This window comes from Rhinoraja longicauda, chromosome 20 (genome assembly GCF_053455715.1).
Source record: "Rhinoraja longicauda isolate Sanriku21f chromosome 20, sRhiLon1.1, whole genome shotgun sequence".
Lineage (NCBI taxonomy): Eukaryota > Metazoa > Chordata > Chondrichthyes > Rajiformes > Arhynchobatidae > Rhinoraja > Rhinoraja longicauda.
Window position 1 is genome coordinate 8016149 of NC_135972.1, and position 23271 is coordinate 8039419.

At 48.4% G+C, this 23271-nt stretch overlaps 1 protein-coding gene across 1 annotated transcript in view; it reads left to right on the forward strand.

Annotated features, from left to right (window-relative positions):
* Nucleotides 1-10525: 10525 nt before the first annotated feature.
* sult4a1 (sulfotransferase family 4A, member 1) overlaps nucleotides 10526-23271 on the forward strand; it is a 35997-nt gene continuing 23251 nt past the window's right edge. Inside the window, exon 1 of the mRNA XM_078416895.1 lies at nucleotides 10526-11149. Coding sequence (XP_078273021.1) covers nucleotides 10981-11149 — 169 coding nt within the window. The 5' untranslated portion in view covers nucleotides 10526-10980. The remainder of the gene's footprint in view (nucleotides 11150-23271) is intronic.

Here is a 23271-nt window from a genome sequence, read left to right on the forward strand (position 1 = left end):
GGGGAGAGAGAGACAGGGGAGAGAGAGACAGGGGGAGAGAGAGACAGGGGGAGAGAGAGACAGGGGGAGAGAGAGACAGGGGGAGAGAGAGACAGGGGGAGAGAGAGACAGGGGGAGAGAGAGACAGGGGGAGAGAGAGACAGGGGGAGAGAGAGACAGGGGGAGAGAGAGACAGGGGGAGAGAGAGACAGGGGGAGAGAGACACGCAGAGATGGGGGGGGGGGGAACGCTAGCAGGGAGCTTCCAGCCTCCTTGGCTACTGCAATGTGAACAGAACAGAGTTCAGACTCCTGCAGATCTCAAACAGCGTGGTTAAAGGCACACACACACACCCTTGTAACACGACACCCGCCCACACCAATCAACTGGAAACCCCACTCAAAGGGTGTGTGTGTGTGTTGAGTTTTTTAAATTTCACTTTGCCCGATCCACTAGGAGCTGTTTCAATGAAATCAGCACCAACACACTCGAAGATATTTATTCACAAAATGCTGGAGTAACTCAGCAGGTCAGGCAGCATCTCAGGAGAGAAGGAATGGGTGACGTTTCAGGTCGAGTAAACTTCTTCAGACTGAAGAAGGGTCTCGACCAGAAACGTCACCCATTCCTTCTCTCCTGAGATGCTGCCTGACCTGCTGAGTTACTCCAACATTTTGTGAAATAAATACCTTCGATTTGTACCAGCATCTGCAGTTATTTTCTGACACCAACCTACCCACTCGCATCGCCTTGTGTAGACACAAAGAACTGCAGATACTGGTTAATACAGAAGATGGCACAGAGTGCTGGAGTAACTCAGCAGGTCCGGCAGAGTCTCTGGAGAACATGGCCAAGAGTGTTTTACTGTTATATGTCCGGAAACGGAACAATTGGATTTTTTAACTTGCAGCAGCACAACAGATATGAGATTAGAGATGCTGCCTGTCCCAATAGACAATAGACAATAGGTGCAGGAGGAGGCCATTCGGCACTTCGAGCCAGCACCACCATTCAATGTGATCATGGCTGATCATTCTCAATCAGTACCCCGTTCCTGCCTTCTCCCCATACCCCCTGACTCTGCTATCCTTAAGAGCTCTATCTAGCTCTCTCTTGAAAGCATTCAGAGAATTGGCCTCCACTGCCTTCTGAGGCAGGAGAATTCCACAGATTCACAACTCGCTGAAAAAGTTGTTCCTCATCTCAGTTCTAAATGGCCTACCCCTTATTCTTAAACTGTGGCCCCTTGTCCCGCTGAGTTACTCCAGCTTTTTGTGTCTATCTTCGGTTTAAACCAGCATCTGCAGTTCCTTCCTACGCAGATATGTTACCATAGTACTCTGTAAAGAGCATTATAAAACAAAAACATTTTCTCTCTCCCCCCCCTCCTCCCCTGTTTAGTTTAGAGATGCCGCGTGGAAACAGGTCATTCGGGCCCACCGAGTCTGCACCGACCAGCGATCCCCACACATTACACTATCCAACACACAATAGACAATAGACAATAGGTGCAGGACTAGGCCATTTGCCATTCGAGCCAGCACCACCATTCAATGTGAACACACTAGGGACAATTTACATTTGTACCAAGCCAATTAACCTACAAACCTTTTTCAATCGGGGTTATATTTTATATACACTGTACATTTAGTAGACGTTTCTCATGAGTAGAAGTGTCCTCACAAATGCCAGAGGACCAGCCAATATTAGTAGCGCTGTTGTACAGGCCAAGTGGACTGCTTGGATTTCATGTGCAGGAAGGAACTGCAGATGTGGTTTAAACCGAAGATAGACACAAAAAGTTGGGAGTAACTCAGCGGGACAGGCAGCATCTCTGGACCCGAAACGTCACACCATTCCTTCTCTCCAGAGAGGCTGCCTGCCCCGCTGAGTTACTCCAGCTTTTCGTGTCGACCTTTTGCTTGATATTTCATGTTGAATTGCAAGTAAGAATTGTATTGTTCCTTTTTCGGGACATATGACAATAAAACACTCCTGACTGTTGTATGTTGAAAGACTGGAGCGACTAGGCTTGTATAAACTGGAATTTAGAAGGATGAGAGGGGATCTTATTGAATCTTATATAAGATTATTAAGGGGTTGGACACGTTAGAGGCAGGAAACATGTTCCCAATGTTGGGGGAGTCCAGAACCAGGGGCCACAGTTTAAGAATAAGGGGTAGGCGATTTAGAACGGAGATGACGAAAAACTTTTTCAGTCAGAGAGTTGTAAATCTGTGGGAATTCTCTGCCTCAGAAGGCAGTGGAGGCCGATTCTCTGAATGCATTCAAGAGAGAGCTTGATAGAGCTCTTAAGGATAGCGGAGTCAGGGGGTATGGGAAGAAGGCAGGAACAGGGTACTGATTGAGAATGATCAGCCATGATCACATTGAATGGTGGTGCTGGCTCGAAGGGCCGAATGGCTTCCTTCTGCACCTATTGTCTATTGTCTATTGAGAATCATCTTGCAAAGAGATAACCTGAACAGTGAAGTATCGGGGTGAGGGAACACCCTGGAGGTCAGGCAGCATCTCTGGAGAACGTGGATAGGTGACGTTTCGGGTGGGACACATCTTCGAAGTAATAACACGTACATTGATAACTTCCAAGGAGCTGAATTTCAGCAAAAAAAACTGCTCAATGCCCACACGCTGCTGGTAACAGAATTGGAATTTCTCTCCCACCATCCAAGCGCAGGAGCTTTTTCCCAGTCACCAGGGAACATACCCGAGAATAGCTTGAAGTCAAGGTTTTGATTGATTTTCCTCAATGCAAGGGGACAAATTCATAGCTTTGTCATGATGCGACTTTTAAGACGAGTACAATATGTGTAGGAAGGAACTGCAGATGCTGGCTTACACCAAAGATAGACATAAAATGCCGAGTAACTCAGCGGGGCAGGCAACATCTCTGGAGAGAAGGGATGGGTGACGTTTCAGGTCGAGACCCTTCATTAGTCTGAAGAAGATTACTCGACGTGAAACGTTGCCCATTTCTTCTCTCCAGAGATGCTGCCTGTCCGGCTGAGTTACTCAGGCATTTCGTGTCTATCTTTAGACAGGTACAGTTCAGGTTTAGAGGGATTCTAAACAAAGTGGACCCGTTGGGCCCAAAGCTCTCCTGCATTGGTGCAGCACCCTGTCCACCCCCCTCCCTCTCTACTCAACCCCCCCTCCCCTCTCCCTTCTCCCCCCACTCCCCCCTTCCCCCTCCACCCCTTCCCCTCCCCTCCTTTTAAACTTTAAAATGTGAATAACTGAAAAAAGATAACACCGATTTCAATAAAACTACTTGCATTATCACTAAAGTGACAATGGTGAGTAAGGTGGGCCTAAAATTGTTGCGCTATCGTGTACCGTTTTGGCTGAAGTTCAGTCACAAACAAGATAACAAATGAGAGTTGATGGGCCAAACGCAGGCAGGTGGGACTAGTGTAGATGGGACATGTTGGTCGGCATGGGTGTTGGGTCGAAGGGCCTGTTTCCATGATGTAAGACTCTATGATCTCACCATCATACAGCATCATCACCAGACTGAAGAAATGCCCCCCGACCGGAAACGTCACCTATCCCTGTTCTCCAGAGATGCTGCCTGACGCGCTAAGTTACTCCAACACTTTTGTTTGTAAACCAGCATCTGCAGTTCCTTTTTTCTACCTCTCAATATCATCACTAGTCCCATGCAAAGAACTATGCTGCATCCTGCTGTGGAATTCTAGCAAATGTAGTGCTGTACATTAATGCAGCATTATTACATTTTTTACCCATTATTATCCACATTCTATTATACAAAACATTGTTGGATGCTCCAAATCTTGATTTTTCTCATCTATCAGCAATTCCCGAATTTCTGAATTAGAGTTTACTGGGCACTAATGAGAAATAACAGACAGGGTTGTTGGTCTGTCGGTCTCGTGTTGTAATTGTTCAATGTGTAGGAAGGAACTGCAAGTGCCGGTTTACATCAAAGATAGACAAAAAGTGCGGGAGTAACTCAGCGGGTCAGGCAGCATCTCTGGAGAATAAAGGAGAATAGATGACGTTTCAGGTCGGAACCCTTCTTCAGTCTGAAGAAGGGCCCCGACCCGAAACGACACCCGTCCATTTTCTCCAGAGATGATGCCTGTCCCGCTGAGTTACTCCAGCACTTTGTTTCTATGTTCTGTTATTGTTAGATGTTGGTCTGTCGATCTCTTTGTATAAAAACGCTAGATCAATCTCAACAGACTTTGTGCCATGTTCTTGCCCTGTCTCATGAACCTTAATCAACCCTTGACCCCAGGCCCATAGCAGAAACGTCGACGTCGCGGGACTGGTAACCAGAAGTGTCCTGAGCCAATTCTGCCACCACCATCGTGTACTGCACATGGATGGCTCCCACTGATTGTCGCCGGAAGCTTGCGACCTTCTCAGGACGAACGATGACAGTGATGTAGCATTTGAAACATAGATGATGGACAAGAAAAAAGAAGAGGAACCCTTTACCCTGTATCTGTGCACTGTGGATGGATTGAATGCAATCATGTATAATCTTTTCACTGACTGGTTTGCACACATCAAAAAGCTTTTCACTGTACCTCGTTACACGTGACAATAATAAACTAAACTAAACTAAACCAAAACCTTGCAATCACTAGTTTCTGTCGAAGGTATTTATTCACAAAACGCTGGAGTAACTCAGCAGGTCAGGCAGCTTCTCAGGAGAGAAGGAATGGGTGACGTTTCAGGTCGAGACCCTTCTTCAGTCTGAAGAAGGGTCTCGACCCGAAACGTCACCCATTCCTTCTCTCCTGAGATGCTGCCTGACCTGCTGAGTTACTCCAGCATTTTGTGAATAAATACCTTCGATTTGTACCAGCATCTGTAGTTATTTTCTTACACTAGTTTCTGTCCATAAGTTCATGTTATGGGAGCAGAATGAGGCCATTCGGTCCATCGAGACTACTTTGCCATTCTGTCATGGCTGATCTATCTTTCCCTCTCACCCCCATTCGCCCGCCTTCTCCCTGGAGCATTTGTTCCTCGCACACGTTCCCTGTACATGTTCCTTGTACATATTCCTTGAACGTTACCCTTGCACATGTGAACGCCCTTGGCTTACGTGGCAGATCGGCCAAAATTCAGAGTATGAAACAGCAACGTATCAATGTTTTTTTTGCTGACAATGCAGCTTCAGAAGATTAGCAGTGCAATAGGTCAATACTGTCAGCTTCCGTGGCATTGCAATGCTTTTATAACGCGTGAATATTCAACAGTGGGTGACAGCTTCGACAAGATTGTACTGCTCTTAAATGGCCTTCTTAATCTCGTACTGTGATATTGTGTTGATACATATAAAGCCACAGGGTCCAGTCCTGGCTCAGCCAAGCTTTCTGTATTTATTCATCTTGCGAATAGTGTCAAAATCTTTTTCTGCAAATGTGCATTTTTGCCTTTGAACTCTGGGTTTGGTTGATGTGAACGGTTTATTAAACCTCCCATCCTTCCCACCAGGGTTTTTTTTATCAAGTCTACTAATTCCTGTTAAACACAAGCAGGTTTACGGACACAGTTTAAGAATAAGGGGTAGGCCATTTAGAACTGAGATGAGGAAAAACTTTTTCAGTCAGAGAGTTGTAAATCTGTGGAATTCTCTGCCTCAGAAGGCAGTGGAGGCCAATTCTCTGAATGCATTCAAGAGAGAGCTAGATAGAGCTCTTAAGGATAGCGGAGTCAGGGGGTATGGGGAGAAGGCAGGAACGGGGTACTGATTAAGAATGATCAGCCATGATCAGATTGAATGGCGGTGCTGGCTCGAGGGCCGAATGGCCTACTCCTGCACCTATTGTCTATTGTCTATTGTCTAAATTAAGTTAAGTTAACCTTAAATTAAGTTCATAAGTGATAGCAGCAGAATTAGGCCATTCGGCCAATCAAGTCTACTCCGCCATTCAATCATGGCTGATCTATATCTCCCTCCTAACCCCATTCCCCTGCCTTCTCCCATAACCTCTGACACCCGTACTAATCAATAATCTATCTATCCCTGCCTTAAATGTACCCACTGACTTTGCCTCCACAGCTTTCTGTGGCAAAGAATTCCACAGATTCACCACCCTCTGACCAAAGAAATTCCTCCTCGTCTCCTTCCTAAAAGAACGTCCGTTAATTCTGAGGCTGTGACCTCTAGTCCTAGACTAGTGGAAACATCCTCTCCACATCCACCCTATCCAGGCCTTTCATTATTCTGTACGTTTCAATGAGATCCCCCCTCATTCAATCATGGCTGATCCATCTCTCCCTCCTGACACCATTCTCCTGCCTTCTCCCCATAACCCCTGACACCCGTACTAATCAATATAACGTATACTGTATTGTGCAATCCTTCCAGAGCCCCAGTCAGATTCCTTGAATCAATAGATGAGTTCACCCGTGAGTTTGCACATTAGAGTGACACAATGCAAGGTATTTTTCTCTTTGCACCACCTTTTCTATTAGTGTACGCCTTGATGGTACTCATGTATAGTATAATTTGATTTAATTGCATAGCCTGCAAACAAAAGCTTTTCAGTGTATTTTGTTTCGTTTTTTTGATAATAAACCAATTCCAATCCAATACCAATAACCAAATTGAAGCGACAGTCTTGGCTGTCATAGAAAAATATGCCGAGTTTAGAGATACAGTGTGGAAGCAGGCCCTTTGGCCCACCGAGTCCGTGCCGACCGGCAATCACACGACACACCAGCGACAATTTACAGAAGCCAATTAATCAACAGACCTGCATGTCTTTGGAATGTGGGAGGAAACCGGAGCACCTGGAGAAAACCCACGTGATCACACGGGGAATGTACAAACTCCATACAGACAGTACCCACAGTCAGGATCGAACCCGGCTCTCTGGCGCTGTAAGGCAGCAACTCTACCGCTGCACCACTGAGCCACTCCACTGCGCTACAGAGTCAATGTGTCCAGTATAGGATCAATCTAAAGAAGGGCCCCAACCCAAATTGTTGCATATCCACGTTCTCCTGAGATGCTGCCTGACCTGCTAGGCTTGGTGGTTATTGGTATGCTTATGTCTAACTCTTTCACAAATATGTAATAACAAGGAACTGAGGATGCAGGTTCGTTCCAATGCTGGACACAAAATGCTGGAATAACTCAGTGGGTCAGGCAGCATCTCTGGAGTACATGGATAGGTGAGTCTGAAGAAGGGTCCCCACCCGAAACATCACTTGTCCATGGCCTGCAAAGAAGCCGCCTGGCCCGTTGAGTTACTCCGGTATTGTGTGTCTATCTTTTTCACAAAACAAGTACCTTATTTAAAAATAAACCAAAGCTTACAGCATCAGGACAATATATTTCTTACTGTTGCTTTTCCAACAGAGACAGACATAACTCCTGGTAAGTTCCACGTAAGCAACGTTAAAATAATATAGAAGGTATTTATTCACAAAATGCTGGAGTAACTCAGCAGGTCAGGCAGCATCTCAGGAGAGAAGGAATGGGTGACGTTTCGGGTCGAGACCCTTCTTCAGACTGATGACGTTTCGGGTCGAGACCCTTCTTCAGACTGATGACGTTTCGGGCCGAGACCCTTCTTCAGACTGATGACGTTTCGGGTCGAGACCCTTCTTCAGACTGAGGTATTGTGAATAAATACCTGAGATGCAGCCTGACCTGCTGAGTTTCTCCAGCATTTTGTGAATAAGTACCTGATTTGTACCAGCATCTGCAGTTATTTTCTTACACTTAAAATAATATAGAGGTAGGTTTAGCAGCAGCTTCTTCCCCAGAGCCAACCGGCTATTAAACAAGCCTGCAAATAAGCTCAAATACCTAGACATGGGGGCATTGGTTTTATCTTTTTGCACTGTAATCGTTTATTTGTTTGTTGTGTGTGTGTGTGTGTGTGTGTGTGTGTGTGTGTGTGTGTGTGTGTATATGTACTGTAAGTATGTGTATATATATACACACTAAACTTTTATTTCTCGTTTATTATATTGTTTACAAGTGTACCGTGTGCACCTATTCTGTGGTGTTTACTAGGTTAATTCCCGGAATGGTGGGACTGTCATATGTTGAAAGACTGGAGCGACTAGGCTTGTATACACTGGAATTTAGAAGGATGAGAGGAGATCTTATCGAAACGTATAAGATTATTAAGGGGTTGGACACGTTAGAGGCAGGAAACATGTTCCCAATGTTGGGGGAGTCCAGAACAAGGGGCCACAGTTTAAGAATAAGGGGTAGGCCATTTAGAACTGAGATGTGGAAAAATGTTTTCAGTCAGAGAGTTGTGAATATGCGGAATTCTCTGCCTCAGAAGGCAGTGGAGGCCAAGTCTCTGAATGCATTCAAGAGAGAGCTGGATAGAGCTCTTAAGGATAGCGGAGTCAGAGGGTATGGGTCAGAGGGTCAGAGGGTATGATTGAGAATGATCAGCCATGATCACATTGAATGGCGGTGCTGGCTCGAAGGGCCGAATGGCCTCCTCCTGCACCTATTGTCTATTGTCTAGTGTCCGGAGTATCAATAGGACAATGATTAAAAACTGCCTCAGGACTCTTCCTACTAGTTCTGTTGGCACTGAGGTCCAACGTTGAACTCCTAAGTTACTCAACCCACAAATGAAAATAAAACTGAAACTGCAGACGCTGACAATCCGAAATAAATCAGAACAGTGCGGGCATATCATTGAGGTTTGAATGATACTATTTTAAAAATAGCACCATCTACCTGATCGATTTTCACATATGCTGACAGAAGGCATTCGAACAAAGTCCATTAGCATGAGAAGGTGGCTATTTAAGGCAAGCCTCTCCTGTGATAATATTCTAATCACCCACCGTTATCTTTGAGGTTATGCTGAATTGTTTTATGACTCGGAAAGTAGAAGTAGGCTGGGATTTTTTAAATCACGATGTACACTTCGATGAGACAGTAGTGCCAGAAGCTTAGACATTTCAACATGCTCACTGCAATGTAGAAAATTACAACTCGCCCCGTTCAATTTTAAAATGTTGGCTTCGGATGGAGGCAACGTTGGCAGGATATAGATATGATTGAGTGGCGTTTGAGAGGCTTTTAGATAGGCACATGAAGTGGCAGGGTACAGAGGGACATGGATCATGTGCAGGGAGATGAGACCAGCTTAACTTAGCATCATGTTCAGCACAGATATTGTGGGCAAAAGGGTCTGTTCCTGTGCTGTGCTGTTCTATGCAGGAAGGAACTGAGATGCTGGTTGAAACCGAAGATAGACTTAAAATGCTGCAGCATGGTTTAATAATATATTCCTTTATTCGTCCCACACCGGGGAAATTTACAGTGTTACAGCAGCAAAGTGGATAGCAAGAGATCATTCATTATAAATAAAAGATACATAAATTGTCATCAGTTTCCTGTGTGTTCTTAGCTGTTATTGTTGACTCGTCTGCTGGGAGCAGTGCTGGTTGTGCAGTCTCACAGCAGCGGGAAGGAAGGACCTCCTATATCTCTCCTTCACGCACTTGGGGTGAAGGAGTCTGTCACCGAAGGAGCTACTCAGTGCAGTGACAGTGTCCTGCATGGGGTGGGAGTCGTTGTCCAGCAGCGATGTTATCTTTGCCATCATCCTCCTCTCTCCCACCGCCTGCACTGAGTCGAGGGGGCAACCCAGGACAGAGCCGGCCTTCCTGACCAGCTTGTCGAGTCTCTTCCCCTCCGCCGCTGAGATGCTGCTGCTCCAGCAGACCACTCCATAGAAAATGGCCGATGCCACCACATGTTGTAGAAGGTCCTTAGGAGTGCCCCCTGCACTCCAAGGGACCTGAGTCTCCTTAGCAGATAAAGTCTGCTCCGGCCCTTTCTGTACAGCGCATTGGTGTTTTCAGTCCAGTCCAGTTTTTTTGTTGAGGTAGACACCCAGGTACTTATAAGAATCCAGTTTTGTTTATTGTCACGTGTACCGAGGTACAGTGAAAAGCTTTTTTGTTGCGTGCGATCCTTTCAGCGGAAAGACAATGCATGATCACAATCAAGCCGTCCACAGTGTACGGAAACTGAGGAAGAGTCTCGTCATGAAGCATCACCTATTCCTTTTCTCTAGAGATGCTGCCTGACCCGCCGAGTTGGTTTCAGTTTCAGTTTAGTTTATTGTCACGTGTACCGAGGTACAGTGAAAAGCTTTTGTTGCGTGCTAACCAGTGCTAACGAAAGGCAACACATGATTGCAACCCATCCATTACAGTGTACAGATACATGACAAGGGAACAACGTTCAGTGCAAGGTAAAGCCAGCAAGGTCTGATCATGGATAGTCCCAGGATCACCAGAGAGGTTGATAGTAGATCAGCACTGCTCTCTCCAACATTCTTAGTTTTAGTTTAGTTTAGAGATACTACGGAGAAACAGGCCCTTCGGCCTACCGGGTCCCCACACATTAACACTATCCTACACCCACTGGGGACAATTTTTACATTTACCAAGTCAATCAACCTACAAAACCCCCCGTACGTCTTTGGAGTGTGGGAGGAAACCGAAGATCTCGGAGAAAACCCACGCAGGTCACGTGGGGAGAGAACGTACAAACTCCGTACAGACGGCGCCCGTAGTCGGGATCGAACCTGAGTCTCCGGCGCTGTGTGTCGGCTACAAGGCAGCGACTCTGCCGCCGCGCCACCCAGCAATCTCCAGCATTGCCTGACACATTGTTGTACGACCCTTAAACAACGCCCATTCCTTCTCTCCAGAGATGCCCCTGGGTGACTCCAGCGTTTAAGTGTCCATCTATCCTGTGTGTCTACAATATCACCGCCATCTCCTGCTAAACCTGCAGTCGCTTCCCACACGCTGCGCTGGGCTGGGCTGGGCTGGGCGTTGGTTGTCGGTGGAGCTGCTGCTGCTGTTGTTGTGGGGCGAAGCAGCGGCTACACTTGCGGGCGCTCGGTGTAACCGTGAGCCGGCTGCAGCCTCCACCCTCACCCTCACCCTCACCTCTCTCTCCCCCCTATCTCTCTCTCTCTCCCCCCCGGCCCCGGGATGGCGGAGAGCCCGGCAGACACCCCCTGCACCCCCGGCGAGTTCGACAGCAAGTACTTCGAGTACAATGGCGTGCGGCTGCCCCCCTTCTGCAGGGGGATGATGGAAGAGGTGGCTGCCTTCCCCGTCAGGAAGAGCGACATCTGGATCGTCACCTACCCCAAGTCTGGTAGGGACTCTCCCCCCACCTCCTCTCTCTCCCCCCCCCCTCCTCTCTCTCCCCCCCCCCCCTCCTCTCTCCCCCCCCCCTCCTCTCTCTCCCCCCCCTCCTCTCTCTCTCCCCCCCCCTCCTCTCTCTCCCCCCCCCCCCCTCCTCTCTCTCCCCCCCCCTCCTCTCTCTCTCCCCCCCCTCCTCTCTCTCCCCCCCCCCTCCTCTCTCTCCCCCCCCCCCCTCCTCTCTCTCCCCCCCTCCTCTCTCTCCCCCCCCTCCTCTCTCTCCCCCCCCTCCTCTCTCTCCCCCCCCTCCTCTCTCTTCCCCCCCTCCTCTCTCTTCCCCCCCTCCTCTCTCTCCCCCCTCCTCTCTCCCCCCCCTCCTCTCTCTCCCCCCCTCCTCTCTCCCCCCCCTCCTCTCTCTCCCCCCTCCTCTCTCTCCCCCCTCCTCTCTCTCCCCCCTCCTCTCTCCCCCCCCCTCCTCTCTCTCCCCCCCCTCCTCTCTCTCCCCCCCCCTCCTCTCTCTCCCCCCCTCCTCTCTCTCCCCCCCCTCCTCTCTCTCCCCCCCCTCCTCTCTCCCCCCCCTCCTCTCTCCCCCCCTCCTCTCTCCCCCCCTCCTCTCTCCCCCCCCTCCTCTCTCCCCCCCTCCTCTCTCCCCCCCCTCCTCTCTCCCCCCCCTCCTCTCTCCCCCCCCTCCTCTCTCCCCCCCCTCCTCTCTCTCCCCCCTCCTCTCTCTCCCCCCCCCTCCTCTCCCCCCCTCTCTCCCCCCCTCCTCTCTCCCCCCCTCCTCTCTCTCCCCCCCTCCTCTCTCTCCCCCCCTCCTCTCTCTCCCCCCTCCTCTCTCTCCCCCCTCCTCTCTCCCCCCCCCCTCTCTCTCCCCCCTCCTCTCTCCCCCCCTCCTCTCTCCCCTCCTCTCTCCCCTCCTCTCCCCCCCCCTCCTCTCCCCCCCCTCCTCTCTCTCCCCCCCTCCTCTCTCTCCCCCCCTCCTCTCTCTCCCCCCCTCCTCTCTCTCCCCCCCTCCTCTCTCTCCCCCCCTCCTCTCTCCCCCCCCCTCCTCTCCCCCCCTCCTCTCTCCCCCCCTCCTCTCTCCCCCCCTCCTCTCTCCCCCCCCTCCTCTCTCCCCCCCCTCCTCTCTCCCCCCCTCCTCTCTCCCCCCCTCCTCTCTCCCCCCCTCCTCTCTCCCCCCCTCCTCTCTCCCCCCCTCCTCTCTCCCCCCCTCCTCTCTCCCCCCCTCCTCTCTCCCCCCCTCCTCTCTCCCCCCCTCCTCTCTCCCCCCCTCCTCTCTCCCCCCCCTCCTCTCTCCCCCCCCTCCTCTCTCCCCCCCTCCTCTCTCCCCCCCTCCTCTCTCCCCCCCTCCTCTCTCCCCCCCTCCTCTCTCCCCCCCCTCCTCTCCCCCCCCCTCCTCTCTCCCCCCCTCCTCTCTCCCCCCCTCCTCTCTCCCCCCCTCCTCTCTCCCCCCCTCCTCTCTCCCCCCCCTCCTCTCTCCCCCCCTCCTCTCTCCCCCCCTCCTCTCTCCCCCCCTCCTCTCTCCCCCCCTCCTCTCTCCCCCCCTCCTCTCTCCCCCCCTCCTCTCTCCCCCCCTCCTCTCTCCCCCCCTCCTCTCCCCCCTCCTCTCTCCCCCCTTCTCTCTCCCCCCCTCCTCTCTCTCCCCCCCCCTCTCTCTCCTCCCCCCCCCTCTCTCTCCCCCCCCTCCTCTCTCTCCCCCCCCTCCTCTCTCTCCCCCCCTCCTCTCTCTCCCCCTCCTCTCTCCCCCCTCCTCTCTCCCCCCCTCCCCTCTCTCCCCCCCTCCCCTCTCCCCCCCCTCCCCTCTCCCCCCCCTCCCCTCTCCCCCCCCTCCCCTCTCCCCCCCCTCCCCTCTCCCCCCCCTCCCCTCCCTCTCCCCCCCTCCCCTCTCCCCCCCTCCCCTCTCCCCCCCTCCCCTCTCCCCCCCTCCCCTCTCCCCCCTCCCCTCTCCCCCCTCCCCTCTCCCCCCTCCCCTCTCCCCCCCTCCTCTCTCCCCCCCTCCTCTCCCCCCCCCTCCTCTCCCCCCTCCTCTCCCTCTCCCCCCCACCCCTTCCCCCTCCCCCTTCCCCCTCCCCCTTCCCCTCCCCCTTCCCCCTCCCCCTTCCCCCCTCCCCTTCCCCCCTCCCCCTTCCCCCCTCCCCCTTCCCCCCTCCCCCTTCCCCCCTCCCCCTTCCCCCCTCCCCCTTCCCCCCTCCCCCTTCCCCCCTCCCCCCTCCCGATCCCCCCTCCCGATCCCCCCTCCCCTTCCCCCCTCCCCTTCCCCCCTCCCCTCTCAGCCTCCCCTCTCCCCTCCCCCTCTCCCCTCCCCCCTCCTCTGACCTTACTCCTGAGGTTTACGACGCTCCTGAGAGCGGCACGGTGGCGCAGCGGTAGAGTTGCTGCCTCGGTCCCGACTACGGGTGCTGTCTGTACGGAGTTTGTACGTTCTCCCCGTGACCTGCGTGGGCTTTCTCCGGGTGCTCCGGTTTCCTCCCACACTCCAAAGACATACAGGTGTGTAGATTAATTGGCTTTGGCAGAAATTGTAAATTGTCCCTGGTCTGCAGGATAGAGTACTAGTGTGCGGTGATCGCTGCTCGGCAGGGACTTGTTGGGCCAAAGGGCCTGTTGCCATGCTGTTGTCTATTGTCTGTGTATCTAAATTCTAACGGTTAGTTACCCTGGTTGAAAAAAAGAAACGAGGACTGCGGATGGCGGTTTACCAAGGGAAGACACAAAAGGCCGGAGTAACTCAGCAGGTCAGGCAACATCCCTGGAGACTGTGGATGGGTGCATTTTTGGGTTGGGAGATGGGTCTGAAGAAGGTCCCGACCCAAAACCTTACTTATCCATGCTCTCCAGGGATGCTGCCTGACCCGCTGAGTTACTCCAACATTTTGTGATTTTCCTTGTTCGGAAAGACTGATTTGTGCTAATGTGATGTGATTTTTGCTGACTGCCATCTCTCACATTATTTTCTACATTAGTTCAATTTTCTTTTTAAATTCAAAAACCGTGACTTTGAAGATAAATTCTCTGTTTGTCTCAGCTTGAGTGGAGAATTCGATAATTCACCTCAGTGGCCATAACTCTTCTTCTGTGCTTCACTGCTTGGCTGCGTGATCCTTTTAGCTTTCGGTAACGTCTCCAGTATAAGATTTCCTGCAATGGATTTGGCACAAGTTGTAAATAACAACAAAACATTCAATAAAGTAGGAAAAATGTGGAACAAACAGAGAAGAAAAATGATGAGGTTATTGACGATTGTATGAAACACTTTTTACAATATATATTGATAGTATCAGAGTGGACTAATCACTTGAGTTACTTAGGCATCACTGAAACAGGCCCTTCTGCCCATCTGTAGGAAAGAAAACTGCAGATGCTGGTTTACTACATCCTATCTTTGTCCCGCCCCATCCCCTGACATCAGTCTGAAGAAGGGTCTCGACCCAAAACGTCACCCATTCCTTCTCTCCAGAGATGCTGCCTGTCACGCTGAGTTACTCCAACATTTTATGTCTGTCATCAGCCCATCTTGCCCATACTAAGTTAGTCCCATTTGCCCGTGTTTGGCCTATATCATTCTGAACCTTTTCTATACTTGTGTTATATTAGAGTTTTGCAGGGATAATGTCAGTGCACAATATCTGCACCATTTCACCTGTAACCTTGGCATTTTTCAAATATTCGTCTTGATGACCTTTGGCTTTGCTAATATTGTCTGGATTCTATTTCTAGCTTTAAATTCCTCTCCAAAGACATAAACACATAACTCTTAACATTGCTTTTCAGTACAATACCGAGAGCGTGTTGTGCAGTCGGTAGTATCATTTTTTTATGAATGACTAAGTCCTTCCCTGCTCTCTCAAGTGGATGTAATGGATCCATGGTATGATTTTGAAGAAGAGTTTAGAACAGATTTCCTGTGTTCTGGCCTTGAACCACTATCATAAACTTGCCCAATACATTCAAAGACGGACACAAAAAGCTGGAGTAACTCAGCGGGTCAGACAGCATCTCTGGAGAAAAGGAATAGGTGACATTTCGGGCCGAGACCCTTCTTCAGACTGAGAGTCAGGGGAAAGTGCGGCACGGTGGCGCAGCGGTAGAGCTGCTGCCTTACAGCGAATGCAGCGCCGGAGACTCGGGTTCGATCCTGACTATGGGTGCCGTCTGTACGGAGTTTGTACGTTCTCCCCGTGACCTGCATGGGGTTTCTCCGAGATCTTTGGTTTCCTCCCACACTCCAAAGACGTACAGGTTTGTAGGTTAATTGGCTGGGCAAAAATGTAAAAATCGTCCCTAGTGGGTGTAGGATAGTGTTGGTGTGCGGGGATCGCTGGGCGGCGCGGACCCGGTGGGCCGAAGGGCCTGTTTCTGCGCTGTATCTCTAAATCTAAAGGTAATCAAATGAATGAATGAATGAATGAACAAGTTTATTGGCCAAGTATGTGCATATACAAGGAATGTGCCTCGGTGCTCCGCTCACAAATGACATCGCAAACATACAGTTAACAATGAAGAATAAAGCATAACCACATCAAAACAATAAGGATACAACATTACTAGAGATATAGACGGTGATATAGAGAGATATAGAACCAATGAATGAATGAGATGCCACAAAGTAATGATGATCAAGTTCCTTCCCACACAACAGACTGTTCTGCAGCCGCCTTGTTCTTTGTGTCGTCCTTGCTTGCCGTGACCCCTTCTTGCTTCTTGCATCTGCCATCTTCCATGCTGCTATTTGTACCGTCCTCGAGTACAGTAGTTATGTTTTTTACCATGCCTTGTGAGTTCCCAGTCTCATTTCTCACGGTCATTTGCTGAGGCCTTCAGCCTGCGCTGAAAGATGCAGCAGCTGAGCAAAGAGCCGTCAAGCAGTTTATCGGGGTATTGTCAGCGGAAAGACAATACATGATTACAAACGAGCCATTGCAGTGTACAGACGCACGATAAGGGAATAACGTTTAGTGCAAGGTTAAGCCAGCAAAGTCTGAGCAAGGATAGTCCGAGGGTCACCAATGAGGTAGATCGCAGTTTGCTTTCCCTTTAATTATTTCCGGTTCATCTCCTTGCCACTGGTTTGTGGAAAATTGTTGTCTACAACATCAGCTGTGTTTTTCACCACCTACCATATCTGTCAGCTCCCTCAGGACACGTTTCAAGATTGTCCTCCAAAGCTTTACTTCTGAAATCGGCCATGCCTGGTCTTTGTTATTTTTCTTTTAATAGCTTGAAACACTCCAGGAAAAAAAACCTATCCATTTAATTAGGAATGTGTGCTGGCTATTTCAAGCTTCAGTTTGCAAATTTAGTTCAGTTTATTATCGCGTGTACAGTGAAAAGCATTTTTTTGCGTGCTAACCAGTCAACAGAAAGACAATACATGATTACAATCGAGCCATTTACAGTGTACAGATACATGATAAGGGAATAACATTTAGTGCAAGGTGAAGCCAGCAAAATCCAATCAAGGATAATCTGAGGGTCACCAATGAGGTAGATAGTAGTTCAACACTGCTCTCTGGTTGTGGTAGGATGGTTCAGTTGCCTGATAATAGCCGTGACTGTTTAGATCAAATGTCCCAGACTGCTGAGATTAATAAGCCTAGAGCCAAGCCTAAAATAAATGCATTGCATTTTTGCAGAAGGATGTAATTGGCAAAATAGTCACTGATCCCATTAAATTTGGAAGCAATATCTCATTCAGTTGCTAGACTGAGAACTACCTGGTTTATAACAACTAACATGTCTCCTTGAGCAGGAATTATAGATAGAGAAGGTTTTGTCATGACTTGTGATTATTTTTTTTAGATTTTTAGATTTAGAGATACAGCGCGGAAACAGGCCCTTCGGCCCACCGAGTCCACGCCGCCCAGCGATCCCCGCACATTAACACTATCCTACACACACTAGGGACAATTTTTAAAAACATTTTACCCAGTTAATTAACCTACAAACCTGTACATCTTTGGAGATAATTAAGATGACATTGAATTCAGAAGCTCTCACCATATTTTATTATGTTATATATTGCATTTCTTGCTAATTCTAGAAATGAACAATAATAATTGTAAATACATTTTTTCAGCATATTGCTCATATCCCAATTTCAGCTGCATTTTTCTGCAGGTCTAACAACCATTAGTTTAGTTAGTTTAGAGATACAGCGCGGAAACAGGCCCTTCAGACCAGCGAGTCCGCGCTGACCGGCGATCCCCACACACCAGCACTATCCCACACACACTAGGGACAATTTACAATTTTGTACAGACCTGTACGTCTTTGGAGTGTGGGAGGAAACCGGATCTCCTGGAGAAAACCCACACGGTCACGGGGAGAACGTACAAACTCCGTCCAGACAGCACCCGTGGTCAGGATCGAAAGCCGGTCTCTGGCGCCGTGAGGCAGCAACACCACCGCTGCGCCACCCTCTACCACAAACACTAATCTTTCCATCAATTCCTTCAATCTCCTCAATCTTCTTGTGCTGCCAGGGGTGGTGGTGAAGGTAGTTATGGTAGAGGCTTTAGGATAAGCACATGGATATGCATGAAATGGAGGGATATGGATCATGTACAAGCAGACGGGATTAGTTTAACCTGGCATCATCTTCAGCGTGTACTTTGTGGGCCATATTGCCTGTTCCTGTGCTGTATTGTTCGATGTTCTGAACCATGGGCCACATGGTGGCACAGTGGGAGAGTTCCTGCCTCACGGCACCAGAGACCCGGGTTCCATCCTGATTACGGGTGCTTGTTTGTAGGGAGTTTGTACGTTCTCCCCGTGACCCGCGTGGGTTTTCCCCGGGTGGGTTTTCCCCGGGTGGGTTTTCCCCGGGTGCTCCAGTTTCCTCCCACACTCCAAAGGTTTGTTGGTTAATTGCCTACGTAAATTTTTTTATATATTGCCCCTCGTGTGCATAGGATGGCGTTAATGTGCGAGGATCGCAGGAAGGCCCGGACTCGGTGGCCTGATTCTGCACTGTATCTCTAAACTAAACTAAAAGCACTCCCTTGAGCCGGACCAGGTCATGTTTAAAAACTCAACCTCAGGGTGAACCCCTTACTTCATTTAGTCTTCATTAAATCTCTCTCTCTCTCTCTCTCTCTCTCTCTCTCTCTCTCAATCTCTCTCTCAATCTCTCTCTCAATCTCTCTCTCAATCTCTCTCTCAATCTCTCTCTCAATCTCTCTCTCAATCTCTCTCTCAATCTCTCTCTCAATCTCTCTCTCAATCTCTCTCTCAATCTCTCTCTCAATCTCTCTCTCAATCTCTCTCTCAATCTCTCTCTCAATCTCTCTCTCAATCTCTCTCTCAATCTCTCTCTCAATCTCTCTCTCAATCTCTCTCTCAATCTCTCTCTCAATCTCTCTCTCAATCTCTCTCTCAATCTCTCTCTCAATCTCTCTCTCAATCTCTCTCTCAATCTCTCTCTCAATCTCTCTCTCAATCTCTCTCTCAATCTCTCTCTCAATCTCTCTCTCAATCTCTCTCTCAATCTCTCTCTCAATCTCTCTCTCAATCTCTCTCTCAATCTCTCTCTCAATCTCTCTCTCAATCTCTCTCTCAATCTCTCTCTCAATCTCTCTCTCAATCTCTCTCTCAATCTCTCTCTCAATCTCTCTCTCAATCTCTCTCTCAATCTCTCTCTCAATCTCTCTCTCAATCTCTCTCTCAATCTCTCTCTCAATCTCTCTCTCAATCTCTCTCTCAATCTCTCTCTCAATCTCTCTCTCAAGCTCTCTCTCAAGCTCTCTCTCAAGCTCTCTCTCAAGCTCTCTCTCAAGCTCTCTCTCAAGCTCTCTCTCAAGCTCTCTCTCAAGCTCTCTCTCAAGCTCTCTCTCAATCTCTCTCTCAATCTCTCTCTCAATCTCTCTCTCAATCTCTCTCTCAATCTCTCTCTCAATCTCTCTCTCAATCTCTCTCTCAATCTCTCTCTCAATCTCTCTCTCAATCTCTCTCTCAATCTCTCTCTCAATCTCTCTCTCAATCTCTCTCTCAATCTCTCTCTCAATCTCTCTCTCAATCTCTCTCTCAATCTCTCTCTCAATCTCTCTCTCAATCTCTCTCTCAATCTCTCTCTCAATCTCTCTCTCAATCTCTCTCTCAATCTCTCTCTCAATCTCTCTCTCAATCTCTCTCTCAATCTCTCTCTCAATCTCTCTCTCAATCTCTCTCTCAATCTCTCTCTCAATCTCTCTCTCTCTCTCTTTTCTGTGCCATTCTGCCATTGCAACAAATATCAATGCCTATATCAACTCCACACCTACATTCCATTCCTAAGTTCTAGGAACAGAATTAGGCCATTCGGCCCATCAAGTCTACTCCGCCATTCAATCATGGCTGATCTATCTCTCCCTCCCAACTCCACTCTCCCGCCTTCTCCCCATAACCCCTGACACCCGTACCAATCAAGAATCCATCTAGCTCCGCCTTGAATAAATCCACTGACTTGGCCTCCACAGCCTCCTGGAGCAAAGATTTACCCCACACTCCCACAAAATAAATTCCTCCTCATCTCCTTCCTAAAGGAACATCCTTTAATTCTGAGGCTATGACCTCTAGTCCTAGACTCTCCCACTAGTGGAAACATCCTCTCCCCAGCCACTCAATCCAGTGCTTTCACTATTCGGTAAGTTAGTCACTATTTCCTCATCAAAGGTTTAGAGTCTTCTGCCTAAATACTGACACAACACATCCTCCTAACCATCAATTTAACCTTAAATTTAATATTTTCATCCTAGGGTTTAAATCTTTGAGTCCAGTCTCTGGAATCTACACTAACTGGAACATTTCTTCATTGTTTTGATTTATATTTCCGCCTCTGTCCATGGTCCTGAACTCTGAGTTGTCTCAACCTTTTCTGGAATACACTCTCTTAAAACCTTTTCACACTGTTTCATCATTTCCTCCCTCAAAATCCCCAGTTAAGCCTTTCTCTTTGATTACCTCTCCTCATACATTCTTGTTTTGGCGCCTGGCTCTTTGATTCTGTCGCCATTTCTCTGTATTTGCTGCAATTTGTAACTGCAGTGAACTTCCCCCTTGTTATTATGGACCTCTTTCTGCATTACGGATCTTTGGTTACAGCCGATGGATGTACAGACCTTCTCCGCCAGGCTGGGCTGCCATCGCTGCCACCCCTGGCCGCATCCAGGCCACGCCTGCCACCGTCACCATCCACCGTTCCTCTGGCCGCTGGCGGACTGCGACCATCGACTCTCCCCCAGCCGCCAGCAGGCCAGGGCCGCAAACTTGCCTGGATTCCAGGCCCAGTTCCAGACCGAGAGCCTGAAGAAGGGTCTCCACCCAAAACGTCACCTATCCACGTTCTCCCGGGGTGCTGCCTGACCCACTGAGTTACTCCGGCATTTTGTGTCAACCTTCGATTTAAATCAGACCCGGAATGGCGGGACTGTCATATGTTGAAAGACTGGAGCGACTAGGCTTGTATACACTGGAATTTAGAAGGATGAGAGGAGATCTTATCGAAACGTATGAGATTATTAAGGGGTTGGACACGTTAGAGGCAGGAAACATGTTCCCAATGTTGGGGGAGTCCAGAACAAGTGGCCACAGTTTAAGAATAAGGGGTAGGCCATTTAGAACTGAGATGAGGAAAAACTTTTTCAGCCAGAGAGTTGTGAATCTGTGGAATTCTCTGCCTCAGAAGGCAGTGGAGGCCAATTCTCTGAAAGCATTCAAGAGAGAGCTGGATAGAGCTCTTAAGGATAGCGGAGTCAGGGGGTATGGGGAGAAGGCAGGAACGGGGTACTGATTGTGAATGATCAGCCATGATCACATTGAATGGCGGTGCTGACTCGAAGGGCCGAATGGCCTCCTCCTGCACCTATTGTCTATTGTCTATCTGCAGTTTTTTTTCCTACACATCTTGTCTCCACTGCAAATTCTCCTCAAGGTATGTCTACTTTGAAGAGGTTCTCCTCCCCTCTTCGACAAGAGTTTGGCAACATGCTCTCTCACTGCTCCCCCTCTGATCCTGAGATGCTGCCTGACCCGCTGAGTTACTCCAGCATTTTGTGTCTACCTTATACAGTGATGCTCTGTTACTCAGTTAATCCCTTACTAGGCCACAGCGGACTATCAGCAATAACAGATGCCATTTCACCCCCCCTTATCGTCCGTTATAACGAGTATTACCGTACTACGCGCAATACGATTCAAGTCATCTCATTGAGTACTCTGGGATGCAGACCATCAGGCCCTGGGAATTTATCTGCCTTCAGTCCCAACAGTTTACCTAACACCATTTTCTGACGTGGATTCCCTTCAGTCCCCTAGTATTTCTGAGAGATTGTTTGTGTCTTCCTTAGTGAAGACAAAACCAAAGTACTCATTTAACTGTTCTGCCATTTCCTTGTTTCCCATGATAAATTCACCTGTCTCTGATTGTAAGGGCTCTACATTCGTCTTCACTAATCTTTTCCTTTTTACATACCTAAAGAAACTGTTACAGTCAGTTTTTATATTCCCCACAAGCTTTCTTCTATGCTCTTTTTCCCCCCTCTTAATTAACCCCTTTGTCCTCCTTTGCTGAGTTCTAAATTTCTCCCAGTCCTCTGGTTTGCCGAATCTTCTGGCCAATTTATACGCCTCTTCCTTGGATTTATTCACATACTCAAATGCAGTCAGTCCCCAGGCGACTTGCAGATGGATATTCTTGCGTATGCTATTTTTAACATATTCATTTAAAGTAAAATGAACCTAGCTGAATCCAGTTCCATCGAAAAGCACTATTGTTAAAGCTTGTTTGTACTTCTGACACCCTGAATTATAACCAAGATGAGTTAAACTCTGTGTAGGAAGGAACAGCAGATGCTGGTTTAAACAGAATTCCTTCCTAGAAGGAATGGGTGACGTTTCGGGTCGAGACCCTTCTTCATCCATTCCTTCTCTCCAGAGATGCTGCCTGTCCCACTGAGTTACTCCAGCATTTCGTGTCTATCTTGAGTTCAGTTCCACCTGAAAGCACTAACAAAGGACAATCAAATCAAGGACCAGGATCGAACCTGTGTGTCTGGCGCTGTAAGGTAGCAAATCTACCGCACTTTCACTTCATATATATTTATGAGGGTAATGTGTCAAGGAAAAGGGTTCATTCTTTTTTTAGAATGAGTTCTGCTTCAGGAAGAAACTGGATTTTTGCAGATGGAAATTCTTGCGTATGCTATTTTTAACATACTCATTAATCCTTTCATATTCCATTCATATGTACAGTTTTTGCAGGTTTTGCGGCAGAATTTATTATCCACTGGGACACTGCTGGCAAAAATGCCTCTGGAAGAAACGCATCTCTGTCCTATTTACAGAGTGGGGAGAAGAATACTTTTTTTCGCATTATACTACATGTTGATTTCAATGCAAATTAATTTTATAAAATGAGCCATGTTCCACATCTTGCTTGTGAATGAAAATATTTTCTGCAGCATCTCTTCCTTCTCTCTGTCCCCTCTAAATAACCAGCATTGGTTGGTTCCATGAGGTGATGTAATGCTTTTAGCTAATGGACCTGCTGCAGTAAAGCAATCTCCCTGATCTTGTTATTTATATCTCTGATCTAACAGCCCTGTTCAAAATTCCATCTTTCTGCTGAAAATGCAGTTTGGGGAAAATGTCTGAAGCTAACAATGTCGTCTCGGCACAGGGTTATAATTAATAACCACATAAACAACAGGGGTAATAGATTATGCCAAACACATTATCCGTACAAATAAGATGGGTTGCATTTTATTTCCAAGCCTTACCCAGGGGACAATAAGTGAGGCGCAGACAAGAGAATCTCCTGGGTCCGATATATCAAGACTTCTCTGTGTAATTCTTCCTACCTTTTACCTCCCAGACCTAATGTTATTCTATTCCTAATACAAACGCTTCAGCTGATTGGAATATTGTTCCTCAAAGCACTTCCTCCTAGATAGAGTTCTTAAGGATAGCGGAGTCAGGGGGTACGGGGAGAAGGCAGGAACGGGGTACTGATTGAGAATGATCAGCCATGATCACATTGAATGGCGGTGCTGGCTCAAAGGGCCGAATGGCCTCCTCCTGCACCTATTGTCTATTGTCTATTCAACACTCGTCTAATTTATTTTCAAAATATACAGTAAAATCAGCTTCCAGGCAACACGT